Here is a 13,914-nt window from a genome sequence, read left to right on the forward strand (position 1 = left end):
ATATTTTGGAAAAAAATTGGTTTGGTAAAAAAAAAAAAAAAAAAAAAAAGAGGAAAAAAAATGCAGTCACAGGTGCTTACTTTCTAAAATGTGGTTGGATGAAAACATTATGTTCGTGCTCATCTTACTGTGTAGTAGCTTAGTGGTTGATCTCTTGCCCAGACGGTGGGAGACCAGGGTTCTGTGCCCTTCTCAGCTAGAAGGGGTTCAAACTCTTTTCTGTTGCCTCTTAAGAGTTCCCTCAACATGGGGTTATAAGGTAGGCTGGGTGGGGCTACAGTCTGTGGTTCCCTGTTAGTGCTGTGCCACGGTGCAAAAAGCACTGCCAGGATGAAAGGGCACAAGAAGGAGCTTTTATTTTACATGGAAGAGTCCCTGCAATAATAATACTGCTAGTCTTGGGTGCATTCCAAGCAGAGGACTTGACCACACCTTCAACTCTCCTGTGAAATATGAACTTTCATTTCTACCCAGGAGAACTGGTGCAATCTTTTCTCCTATGCTTGTGCCTGAAAGCTTGCAATTAACTGAACTTTTTTTTGCAAAAATCTAGTTGGTCTAATAAAAGATATCGCTTCTACCATGAGTTCCGATCCTTTTTGCAATCTAGGACTTTCCTTTCAAGTGAGTGCCCTCACTACTGCCCTTTGGGCCATGCTTCTTCTTGCTCATGTGCTTTTTCAGGCCTCATGATTCTCCAGTTCCTTTCTGCAGTGTCCCAGCATCAAGGGTTGGGGAGGGTCCCTGCCCAGCCCAGCATATAGGCTGGTTGTTGGGACATTATCTTGGGAGGTTTGGGATATAGATTAAAATTCCCTCTGGCTGAGGAGCCCTGGTTTCCCAGTTCTGAGGCAAATCCTCCAGCTGGCTACCTGTTATATATTAAGCACCCAGAGAATGTGATGCTGCCATGCTTTCATAGTTTCAAAAGAAACCGGTGAGCTCTGTTGGTGATTACTTTCAGAAGGGGATCCTTGGCTCCGGATCCCAACTTTGGCTTTACCTTCGGCGCCTGAGCTCTAGGTAGGGGCAGGATTTCAGACATGGCCTTGTGCTTGCTGCTTCCTGTTGACTTCCTGTCTTCTTGCTCAGTGCACTGGCTGTTTTGGCTCCTTCTTCAAGGCACTCATCTTCTCATCTTTTCCCATTCAGGGAGTAGGGAGCCCGTGTGACCAACGCTTTGAGTTTGGATTCCATTCTGGGGGCTAGGAGACGCAATGTTAGCATTGTGGTGACTAACAGCTATCCAAATCCTTTTTTTGGATGTAATCTTCTCTTAAGCACTTAGAGAAGTAGGGCTGGGCGGTACTTCCAGATGCCATCTAGTCCAGCCCTCTGTTTGAGGGAGGATCATCCCTATCCAAACCATCCTGTACAGTCTGTAATTTAAACTCTTCCAAAAACTATTATCAACCCTAACCTGCCACAGGTAAAGCAGGGGAACCACAACAACCAATATCCTGCTTCTATGAAATGTTGTCAATAAATGCTCATGGGATCCCAGGTAGAGGGCCATGCACCCTGCTACAGAAGAAGGCAAAAACCCCATAATCCATACCAATTTGATCAGGGGGAAAGTTACTTCCCCACCATAAATGTTCATTGGTCTGATCCTGCACAGAGGGGCAAGGACCTCTATCCAGGAGTCTCTAGCTTTAGTTCCAGCAGGAGAATTGACACAGCCCAGTCAAAATACCAAGACTTGGCTGCAGCCAACACCCAGTGCTTCTGAGGGAGGCTTAAAAACAGGCTGACACATAAGAAAGTGCAGGAGCAACTAGCAAAACCTGGAAGCTTGGGAAATACCCATAGCAGAACGTAAGTATAGTTGCACCTAGATCATCCTGAACCAGTGGCTGTCCAACTTCTTGAAGACCTCCAGTGATGGAGAGTCCACAACTTCCCTAGGCATTTCTTCCACTGCCTCACTGCTCTAACAGTGAAGATGTTTTTCCTGATATCCATCCTAAACCTACTTTGCTGCGACTTCAACCCATTGTCCATTTCTTCCTTTCTGCAATAAGAGAGAAAAGATACTTTTCCTTTTCTTTATGGCAGTTCAAGTACTTGAAGACTGATGTCACGTCCCCTCTTAAGTGCCTTTTGTGCAAGCTAAACACACCTAGCTCCTTTAGCCTCTCCTCATATGACTTGCTTTCCAAGCTGTTTATTATCTTTGTTGCCCGCGTCTGCACCCTCTCTAACGTCTCCTGGGCTCCACATTTTAAAAAGGATGAGAACTGCCCACGGTACTCTGGTTGAGGCCTAACCAGTGTGGAGTAGAGAGACACTATTGTCTCCCATGTCTTGCTCCTAATGCTTTGATTGATGCATCCCAAAAACACATTTACCTGTTGTGCAGCTGTATCACAGTACAGACTTGTACTGAGTCTTTGATCTACCAAGATTCCCAAATCTTTCTCCATAGTGCTGCCATACAATCAGGTATATCACCCATTTTGTATTTGTGGGTTTTTTTTATTATTCTTCCTGAGGTGTAGCACCTTTCATTTGTCTGTATTGGTTGTCATCCTGTTAGCTCTGACTCAGCTTTCCAATCAAAGAACCATAGAAAATGAGGGCTGGAAGGGACCTCAGGAGGTCACATCTAGTTCAATCCCCTGCTCAAAGCAGGACCAGCCCCAACTAGATCACCCCAGCCAAGGCTTTGTCTAACCGGATCTTAAAAACCTCCAAGGATGGAGAGTCCACCACCTCTCTAGGTAGTCTTCCAGTGCTTTGCTACCCTCTTTGTGAGGGTTTTTCCCCTAAACTGGAAATTTTAAACAGTTTTTTTCCCAGTCCTTTGGGATCCTGCTGAGTTGTGCTCCCATCCTCCAGCATGTTCACAATCCTTCCCAGTTTTAGGTCATCTGCGAACTTGCTGAAGAAGCTTTCTATGCCAGCATCTAAACCCATTAATAAACACATTGAACAGCGCTAGGCACAGACTCCACTTGAAACCTCTTGCCATTCTGACATGGATTGGTTAATAATTTACCCTTTGCAAAGTTACACTTCTGAAACTCTAATTTGGTAGCAGAAATATTCAGATCCTTGCGTGTGGCGTACCATAAGATGCATGCCATAATATGCACAGGTAATGTAATTAGTGATCTAAAAGTCCTGGTGAACAACAAACCTTCCCCTGTCAATTATAAGTAATGTTGCCTTGTAAAACTTGAAAATTGTAGACTTTGAAGTCTTAAGGTTTGTGGAAAAGAAATGAAGAAACCTGTTTTACAGGAGAACGTTTTTTAGTGTTATGAGGAAAGGATGCAAAAAAAAAATGTACCAACTTTAATGTTAAGAAAAGTATATATTGTGGGTATTCTGGCAACTCCTAAAAGGAATATTTATTGCTGTTTTAATTTTGACAACCGTAATCTTTGGGCTTAATTCGGTGCTTTATCTTAGCTCATATCTGAGCCTGCACTTCTGGTTAGAGTTTGAGCGCTGCGTGCACGAGTCCTGAACTAATACTTGCAAGTAGTGGTGGGAGTGGGTGTTGTTGTATGAGTAGAGATTGAATGAATCGGTGTTCACTGAGTGAAAAAAGAGCTACCATTTTAATTAGTCTTCCTTTAGAGCAGATGTTACAAGGCATGAATAAAGATGCTATTTCTAATCTTACAACATTATCAGCAACAAGTTTTAGATTTAATGCTCTTTTTAATGAAGAAGAGCACAAAGTGGTGGTGGGGGTGGGGGCATAAATGCTTTGAATGAATGATGAATCGGAAAAGGCTTTTTTTTTTTTTTTTTTTTTTTTTTTATGGGGGCCAGCTTTTTTTTAAAAAGGGTTATATTTACAAAAAAAACAAATGGGGGGTTTTTTTTTTTTTTTTTATGGGGGCCAGCTTTTTTTTAAAAAGGGTTATATTTACAAAAAAAACAAATGGGGGGTTTTTTTTTTTTTTTTTATGGGGGCCAGCTTTTTTTTAAAAAGGGTTATATTTACAAAAAAAACAAATGGGGGGTTTTTTTTTTTTTTTTTAATGGAGACTAGCTATCTTTAAACAGAGCTATAATTGACACAAAAACCAGATGCGTAGTCTTCGTTTATTTGCTTTTTTCCCCCTTCCTGGTATGTTTTTCCGAGCAACACAACCAAAACAGACACATTTTTGATTCCAGGATCCTGCTACATTTTTGTGACTTATAATGGATATTGTTCTTTTCAGTTTTCTCTCTTCTGGGGAAATCGCCTCCATGGTGATCTGTTCCAGCAGTTACTCAACCATCATGGCATTTTGCTTCCTGGAGGAGCTCCAGTGGGAATTTGCTGCTGCCTATGACACTACAAGCATAGGTTTGGCTTCCAGACCATATGCTTTTCTCGAATTTGGTTTGTAGTTTTATTCCCTTGTTAGTCTTTTTCTTTCTAGTAGCAAACAGATTGGTTATAATGAGAAGCAATGATAATGTCTAATCATATACAGTGGCTTTACTTGGATGGAAGACAGACAGCATGAGGGAGCAGAAGGGGAGAAATGACTCTTAATTATGCAGCACCAATAGATTATTGCTGTGGTGGTACCCAAGAGTCTCAGGATAGACAAGTGTCATTTTGTGCTTGTTGTAGAAGCACAGATCAAAAAGACTGTCCTGTGCATTATAATTTAAGACAAATCACAACAGGAGGAGACTGGGAGCACAAAACACTGGAAGATGATATAGGAACCTAAGTGCTGCATTGAAACATTTAGTCATACAGGGTGGGTTTCTCTTTGTGGATGTAAATACATGGCTAGTTTGTCAACCATCTGGCACTCTGGGGTGATCCTCACTATTTTGAAAAATCTAGTTAACTTCAATCGCCTTTTTATGAGAGAATCCATACTCTGAGTGGTGAGAGAATGCATTGGATCCAGTAGCATCTAGCTTTGAAATAAGAAAGTTCAGGTCCTGCATCCAACAATAAGTCCCTAGAGAAGAACATGGCATGTGGAAGTCTGTCTTTATGAGGGAAGTGGCTGCAGGCCCCATTCTAATTTTGACATATTTCTATGCTGAATTTGCATACTTCTTCATTTTTGGCTTGGGGATTTTTGGCCATTTATTGAGAGAGCAATATGTAGAAGTTCTAGGTTCCTTGCATCTTTTCCGTATTCACTATCACGTTTTTCCCTGTCTTGTTGTCTTTTCATGTTGTTACGTGCTGGTTAATTAAATCCAGGAGAATGCATCATTCTGAATATAGCTTAAGATCTTAACTGCTATTTGGCAGTTATGGATCTCTGCAGTTTTTTCACTCAGCATATTTCAGTGCTAAGCTTTTTCTAGTCTTTGTGGCTTGAAATCCTCTATTTTCACTTGATGCCCTGTTCTCTGTCTCAGAGCACTTAGTGCAGTTTGTAATCTTCCTTTAGGCTTTCTCAGATGTTTGATGTTCCATAGCAACAGTAGCCAACCTAAATAACATGGTATCACTCTTTTTGTTTGGCTTCCAGCTGAAAGATCACATCTTTGTTTGACGTAAATACAAATTCCCTTTATTCAGTTAGTAGATTACTACATTTCACTAGCGCCAGTATTCAGAGTAACACTAGAAGTAATATTTTTGTTTAAATATTTCAATATTTTGTGTTTAAAAAGTGCAAAAGCCTGAACACTTTAAAGTCAATATTAGGAAAATCAATGGGGCAAGAGAACAGTTGGTGATATGGGATCAAACCCTGGAGCGATGGGTAACAACTGCTGAGGTCTTAGTGGAGTTAGTCACCTTAGTGCATTGGCAAGTTGAATCAAATCAGCTGTGAAACCTGCAAAGACAGGTTTGTATGTGAACAGTGTTATAAAAATCTGACTATAGCACACTTACTGTGGTGTTGTATTGCACAAGTCTCAGATGTAGGTGTCTGCTGTCCAGAGAAGCTGTACTACTGCCAGCACTGCTTGAACTGTAGGTCTCTGTGTAGTAATTCTAGAATACCTGCTACTATTGAAAGATGCCTTTATGTTGCAGAGTAGGTGGGATCTAATTGTGTTCCAAGCTTCAGAACAGTTTGTAGGCTTAATTAAAAGATGGTTAGGTTACCTCTCCCTTGCCTATATTTTAAGCATATTGGGTGGGTGGGTGAGGGGATAGGGTGGTTGATTGGCATCCAGAGCTAAGCTGCCTGCATTACAAAGCAAGTAGAAGGCAAGATAGTTGGCTGAAAATGGTGAACAAAACAATGCTAGACCTTGTACTAGTAAGCTTAAACAAACAGCGAAGACCTTCAGGAATTACACTAATTATAACAGTCCAATGTCTTAATTTAAGCCTGAGCTAATTAAAGCCTTTTTTGACCAAATGTTACAGACAATATTATTCAAAAAGTGAAATGTCACTTTAACTACACGGGCTGCTCTCACATGAAGATCAGTCTGGAGAAAATTCAGGAAGAGCTGAAGTTCAGGCCTCCTGTGCTCCTGAAACTGGAGGATATGGAGCTGATGAATGGGCTGACTAATGGTGGGCACACGGAACTCTACATGGGGTCTGGTAAGTGCTGGTACGAAAGTAAGCAATGCAGGTCTCTTGTGAACATCCACTGATGGGGGCGGGGGGTGGGGGGATGTTTGGAGAAAACCCATGGTCTTCACTGTACTTGGGAATCCATATAAATACATACATTTGGGGGAAAGGCAAACTTTTTCATCAGTCCTTTGTGTTCTGGCCAATAAATGGTGAAGTCTCCTTCTATTATGCACTTTTAACCACAGTGTCTCTGTGTGGAAGCTCATTATAATCAGGACTGCCCTGCATTTAAACAAGTTGAAACTTTAATTTTACTTGAGGAAAATGTGTCATTATATCTTTGTGAAGAAAAAAAGGCCCAATGTATAATTCCAGGCTAGATTTAATTTAGGTTTAAATTTAATTTAATTTAATTTAATTTAGGTTTAAGGAAGAAAATTACTCAATAAATGTCTTAAGTACAGGGCAGATATCTCCTGCATCTTGAATTAGTTCACAGCCCTGTACTTTCTCTGTTTCCCAGGAGTTGGATAAGATAATGCTTTGCATTTTTAAAGCTTCAGTTCATAAAAACCAGAATTGGGATTTTACAGGTTGCTGTAAACAGCTTGTACAAACAACACAAAGTGGTTTAACAAGGTGGTGTCTTCTTACAAATACTGAGAAATGTTTCCCTCACACTGAGCATTGTCTTACTGTGCATAATTTTTGTAAAAATGGTGCTTTATATAAGTTGGTTGCTGGATATATCCAAAGTCATTGGTGCTTCATTTACTTAATAAAATAAATTTAAATGCTGTTTAATAAATATTGTAATGGGTATAGGTTGTAGCCGTGTTGGTCTAAGGACACAGGCAGACAAGGTTCTTTGAGTAAATCTGATATCTTTTATTAGACCAACTCAAATAGCTGGAAAAATTCCTCTTAGTATTTATACCTGAAAGCTTGCTAAGAAGAATTTTTCCAGCTATTTGAGTTGGTCTAATAAAAGATATCAGATTTACCCGAAGAACCTTGTCTGCTTAATATTGTTGGCAGCCTTTATTCTGCCAATGGCATGAGACAATGGAGTGTATTCTCTTTGTTGGTGTTCCATAAACCATACATTTTATTTCCATTTGCATTAGCTTTTTGTTCTTGATGGGCAAGTCAGAACTCAGCCTAACTTGTGTAGTTTAGGCTGACTACACAGCACTAAAAGAGAAATCTTAATTTATAAAATAAGCTTATTTAATTAGCAAGTCATATTTTATAGTTGCTTCTCAAAACAATGCTTGGAGGGAAAATACCTCATCTCGTGACCTGTCAGGTCTTGAAATTCTTTGGACCAGTACAGATGCTTTCAGCATCAGTAAATGTTTCCAAGCTGGTCCTGGACCAGTAATAAGAAACAAGCGTTCAGCACTCGTAATCTCAATATCCTTACTGTATTTATTTGAATACAAGCTGAGTGTTTTCCCCCCAGTTGGCATGGGGGGAAAAAAGCCCCTTGTCTTAAAATGACATGCAATGAAATCTCATTAAATATGTTGTCTATCATTAAACTACTGCCAAAAACAGCATGTGCTCAGCAATGGAAACTAGCTATGAAGTTGATTAAACGCAGCCTAACACTGAGCGTGATTGTAAAACACATGGCCCACATTGGGCAAACATGCTGATGTTGCGATACCGCAAGAATAGGTTTGTGTAGCTTACCTGAATAACACATATGGAAATGTCCATTGAGTGCAGTCCCACTTGCCGCCAACTCTTTCTCAAGTCATGGTTAGCCACGACGTTCCATACAGTTGACCCAGCATCCCTCTGTTGCTCTTTCTGTCAGCCTGATGCATATTATTGTGACTCTGCCTTCCCTGAGGTGAAGCCAGACCAGGTTGCCCTGCACTACATATGCATATATTTTTTTTGGAGCATCTCAGCACTTGTAACGAGAACACCTAGGTCCAGGGATAGGAGGGGGGCGGTAATTAGCTTATGGATCCTTTGTGGAGGTATCTGAAGTACACGCACATACTGAGCAGTGCTGAACTACAGCATCACCATAGCTTGAGATGCTGTTAACTCTGGCGGGCCCCAGCCCAATGAACTTTGTAGTAAATCATGAGCTTTTGGCTTTGGACTAACATCATGCATAACATCAGGTGCCAACATGCTGCTCAGAAGAACATTTATGGAGTACCTGTGCTAAAACTTGAGCAGCTTAAAAAAAAAAAAAGGTAACATGCATCAATTCTGGATAAACTAAGTGCACAGATACTGTATGCAAATTGCTACAGTCATGTTTAATTTCAAGCTTATTGTTTTCAAAGTTGCTTCTTCCTTCCATGTGCTCCAGGAGAACAGGGTCTGACAGTAAGGAGAGGGGGAAGGGGCTTCCAGGGAAAGAAGTTGGGGGCAAGCAGAAAGCAAAGGGCTACCTGACCCCTCCCCACCCAGTTTTGTCTTCCCTGCTGTAGCAGTGGGAGAGGGACAAATTCAAGACAAACCTCCAATCATTAGATTCTGTACCTGAAAAATTATAACAAATTGATAAATGTTCCATATAATGACTCTAATTACTTGGGGATTGTCTTAATCAGGGTCGTCTTCTATTTAAGTAAATATGGTAATGGCATTTCTCCAGTTTCCATTTGGTTTTGTGATTGTGGCAGTCTTCAGTAGTCAAACACAAGCACTTGTGTATATGGTTCTGCCCTTTGTTTAAGAGCAGGTTTCATGTTCAGCTCTGTGCTGTAGCTCGAGCCAGTTTTTCTGGTTTTCATCAGTATGTCTGTCTCCTTTGTCTGTTGGCAGTAGCAGCCAAATTGTGCGCTGCTGCTCCAAGTAGCTGGAGCAGTCCTAGAGATGGGAGCTTTAGTTTTCTTACTTGTACTATCTACAGGGCAGCTGTACTAAATAGGGCACCTGAACTGTCAATGGTATTTTCTCAAAACTTATAGTATAGACAGAAAAACAAGGACCGTTCAAGGCCTCTGTATGCTCACATGAACAGCTTTGCAAAGCACTAGTTAAAAGTCTTTATATCTTAGGAGGATGTGATATACTCTCCTCATAAGTGTCTTGCTTATTTTGAAATGCCACAGTTCCCCAATTTTTACATGTAAATATTGGAGTCACATTTTGCCCTGCTAATGGTGTTCTCTGTTTCCCTGTATGACTCATTGGTACCCACCTTCAGTGCAATACCTTGATGAAATAGCTTGGGGTTTGCTGCAAGCATTTATGTCTGTATTTGGTTAAATAGCCCCAGAGACCTGAGTTGGAAAATCTGTCTTGTTAGGAGATGTTTCCCTGATTTCCTTACTTGCTATGCACATGCCACTGATTAAAAATCACAGAATTGTGATCCTCAAGGCCTCTTATGTGCAGTTTCTGTACTTATTAACTGTCAGCTAGATGGGGGCATGATTTATTTGACTGAAGTAATCAAATCGATACAACTGCTAGTGTGGGTGCAGTTGTACAGGTGGGTAAGAATACTTTCTGCTAGTAGAGCTTGATCACTTAGGAAAGTGAAGCATCCCAATGCAGGGATCGAAACAATTCAGTTATAAAGTGGTTCAGCTTTTGCGCACAAATTTTGCTGAAGGGCATGGACTAATGGTCAAAATGGAACAAGTTAATGTGGCACAGACTTAGTGTGAGACAGCTGATGCAGTTTAATTGTGTGGATCTGCAGTTACCCTGTGATAAGTGTAAGCTAGAGTGAGGCAACTGTCCTGTTTTCACCTGGGGTAAGCTGTCTTGGTAGTTTAACTTTGCATTTACCATGCTGTAGGTGAGATGCAGTTACCACATGCCTGTGTTTTACAGTAAGTCTCAGCATTGTAAACTTGCCTTAATAGGATTGTTTGTCCATTATCTAAGATTGCAAGTAAGGAAACAGTGATAAGTATTTGGTGTCGGAGCATAGAGACATTTCAGCTTGACAAACCCCAGAAGTTTCTAGTCTAGATTCTTCATCTTCTGGAAGCACGCTATTGAGACTTGCATTGTTTCTTATTGGGGACTGGAAAAGCTGCAGTGACATGCTTAGTTCAAGCAGGGAGAATGATTCTTATGTTGCTAACAGTAAATGCCAGTAACAGCAATCTTCAGCTCAAAAGTGAATTCTAGCATCTTGCAACCAAGGGTTATTTAGTATGAAAGAAGGGAAAATAATGATTTGTGTTCAGCAGTCTGTGTGTGGGAGGTGGGTATACCATCATTTTTTATAACTGGATTGAATCCATCAAGGGTAATATGCAGCTAACAGTATACAGAGAGCATCATGAGAACAAAACGGATTGGGGCAGCGTATCTAATTAAATGTCGTTCAGTGAGCAGCTTGTCCATTACATTTCATTGCACCATAATAATAAAGAACAGCCAAGTCACATTTTAAAACGATGAGATACCCACATCATTGATTTAATTGGAAACTTGTGTTGCAATAATGTACAATAGCACTACATAATGTGGCTTATTGCTTAATAAGATAAATATAGCTACAGGCTCTGAAAAAAAAGCAGGGAAGGATGTGGGGATGTCAGACGAGTGGATTGCAGAGCGATTTATAAAAGATGCATATCACTATATTAAAATAACAGTGCGGCTTGCTTTAAACTCATGTGATCAAGCAAGCTGTCATTTTTGGATATGATCAGGACGGGTGATTTTCCTTCTTCAGGCTGTCCAACTATTGGAAAAATAAAACAATAGCTTCCGCTGCTTTGCCCCTGGAGTAGTGCTGGAATCCAGTGACAGCTGCCTCACCCAGACTTGACCACATGGAGAATTTTCAGCTGTATAAAAGCCAGTGGAGCCACATGTCTCTCTCTCTTCCTTGGCTGTGCTGTGCATGTAGAGTGGGGGGGGAGGTTGAAGTGAGTGCAACGTGGCAGAGTTTCACAGTCTGGGAACAGCTGGCTACATTTTGACTGGGTCCTGGAGAGCTTCAGACCCTTCTCTCCCTAGATGTTGATGCAGGAAGAAATCCAGGCCCAGTGACTGAGCTGTAAAGTACCTGTTCATAGCACTCTCAATGGTGGCGTTCATTCTGGGTCTGAAGGGCATCTTAAATGTCAGCAGATAATATCCTTTAATCCATAATTTTTGGTTGCAAGTGCCAACAGTACTGCTGTGGAAGGTTGCAGAGGTCATGAACTAGGAGTTACAGCTCACTTCTACTGCCATGTATTAAGTCGCCTCTGCCCACAGGAGCCATGAAAGAGATCTCTATCCCCTCTGCAGTACCAAAAGCTTTACTGTGTCTGTCTTGAGTGCCATAACACTAGCACTCAGAAGTTATGGGAGGTGGGTTAATGTTTCTGGCTGTGCTGTTGAGAAGGAAGTGACCCAGCTTGAATACTAATATCTGTCATGTTCTGACATCGTTAAGTGCAGTTTAAAATCAGACTTGAAATAGCAAAATAACAAACACAACCACAAATGTTGTCCTTTGGTCCATTAAAAATTGCACAAAGTTTACTGGAAGCTGCTGCAGAGTTTACAGGTCCCCAGAGAATTCAACAGTGCTAGTGTAAGAGAAATGGGGGGGTCTTGCATCAGAACATAGGTCCTTCTTGCTACAGAGTGCTTGAAGCTTTGAAGGTAGTGTACTCTCACAGACTATATTTGAATTGGCTCTAAAGGAAGTAATTCAAACTAACTTTTACTGTTGTCTGTCCCTCTTTCTTCTCTCTTATCTGAAGTTCCTACTTACAGAATGCAACCGGTGACTGCCATAGGAATACTGTCTCTCGTTCTCAACATAATGTGCGGGGCTCTGAATCTCATTCGAGGAGTTCACCTAGCAGAATATTCTTTTCAGGTAACTTTGGACTGACTTTGACTTGGGGTTGAAATATGGGTGTGGGAAGTAGAGGTGGAGGTTTACCCAGGTGCCAGATCATGGTGTGTGCAACAGCCAACTAAGTTGTACTCTTTCCAACAGGTATTTTGTTTGTCCACCGAGCTTTATGTAGGTGACTGAAGTACTTCATGCATTAGATCTGGCAGAGTTTGAACGTCAGGGTGTACTGCAAAATCTTTTTTCCCCTGGTGTAGTAGCAGGGGAGGTTGTGTTTGAAAGGTGGAGGAGAATCTTAATTTTTTTGCCAGTCTGGAGTGATCTTATGTGAACGTAGCACATTTAAAAATGTACCCAGTTAAAAAAAAGTGCATGCTTCTTGTTCTGGATGCTTTATTTTTACAAATTTGGGAAAAGCTCATCATGGAATTACACTAAATCACAATGTTTTTTAGAAAAGTTCCAGTTTTACTTTGTGACATAACTTGCTACATACCTCTCAATTTTGGACATTGTCTTCAGTGACTATTGATTTAACATCAGTCTTGACTTCACATTAATTGATCGTGCCAAAGTGGGGGAAGTACCGTGTTTGAAACATAAGGTAGTACCCAGTTAACATTTTAACTGATGCAACTTCTAAATTCTCTTTCTTCCATTCTTTTCCCACAACAGGAAGACCATGAGGGAATCGGGAATGTACTAGCATTTTTTCTACCTTTTCTAGCCTGCATCTTTGAGGTATGTTAACTTTAAGTATTGTGCTTTGTTTGATATTCTATGTATTTTGTACAATGCTGAGTCTAATAAAATGTTTTGTTGATTGAAATCAGTCACTTTAGTGAAGTAACATGAACATTTACATCATCAGTTTGCTGGGTGAGATTCTGCTTTTGGATGTTGAATGCTCATGAATAATGTTTGGCAGATGCAACGTACAGATGAAGCGTCATGTACATGTCTTACACAGTGCAGTAGTGACTAAGCTCTTCTCAACCCTATTCTGGGTTTTGCATTGCCTTCATTTTATAGGTGGGCCCAAAACTGCTGTCGTTCTGAAATACCCCTATACAAATAACTGCTTACAAAGTCAACACTCTGAAAAGCAAGGATAGATTTGGTTAGTGCTGTTCCAGTGCTGCTGTATTTTCTCTTAAAAGTCTCAAAAAGGCATGGTCATGTGTATTAAAAACATTTACTGTTTAGTTTTTAGTAAGTTTAAAGCTCTTTCACACACATACTGTAACAGTTTTTTAACACTGAGTTCTCGAGATTCAGTAGCTCAATCCTTTTGTCAGGGTTTACAGTACTTCACAGTAGGCCTGTGCGAAGCGGCTAGTATTCGGTTTGGATTCGGGGGACAGTGGTTTGATTTGGTGATTCAAATCACTGTCCCTAATCAATTTAGCTGAATCAGCCAGGCCTATCCCCCCTAGCCCAGCAATGGCTTCTCTGCCTGTCCCAGATCCCGGCACTTTGGGAAAAAAAAAGCCCTGACTCAGTGGGTGCTGCCAGGTTAGGGGCAATCCCCGCTGCCCCCCACTGCCCCACACTGTGTGGGAGGCTCTGCACAAGCCCCCCGCCCACTCCCCCAGCTCCCCCATGGCTTCCCTGCATGTTGCAGCTCCAGCCCTTTAAGAAAAAAAAAAAAAAC

General features: G+C 41.0%; 1 protein-coding gene across 4 annotated transcripts in view; it reads left to right on the forward strand.

Annotated features, from left to right (window-relative positions):
- SEC22C (SEC22 homolog C, vesicle trafficking protein) overlaps nt 1-13,914 on the forward strand; it is a 25,929-nt gene that overhangs the window by 7,058 nt on the left and 4,957 nt on the right. For 3 of the 4 annotated variants that reach the window (XR_002095766.1, XM_019508072.1, XM_019508069.1), the window contains exons 2-5: nt 4,185-4,348; nt 6,308-6,490; nt 12,163-12,281; nt 12,936-13,001. Coding sequence is in view for 3 of the 4 variants with exons in the window: in XM_019508072.1 (XP_019363617.1) it covers nt 4,185-4,348; nt 6,308-6,490; nt 12,163-12,281; nt 12,936-13,001 (532 nt within the window). In the remaining variant the exon portion in view is untranslated. The remainder of the gene's footprint in view (nt 1-4,184; nt 4,349-6,307; nt 6,491-12,162; nt 12,282-12,935; nt 13,002-13,914) is intronic. The other variant, XM_019508071.1, reaches the window with a different exon arrangement.

This window comes from Gavialis gangeticus, unplaced genomic scaffold (genome assembly GCF_001723915.1).
Source record: "Gavialis gangeticus isolate Ggan-Ray unplaced genomic scaffold, GavGan_comp1, whole genome shotgun sequence".
In the NCBI taxonomy this organism is placed as follows: Eukaryota; Metazoa; Chordata; order Crocodylia; family Gavialidae; genus Gavialis; species Gavialis gangeticus.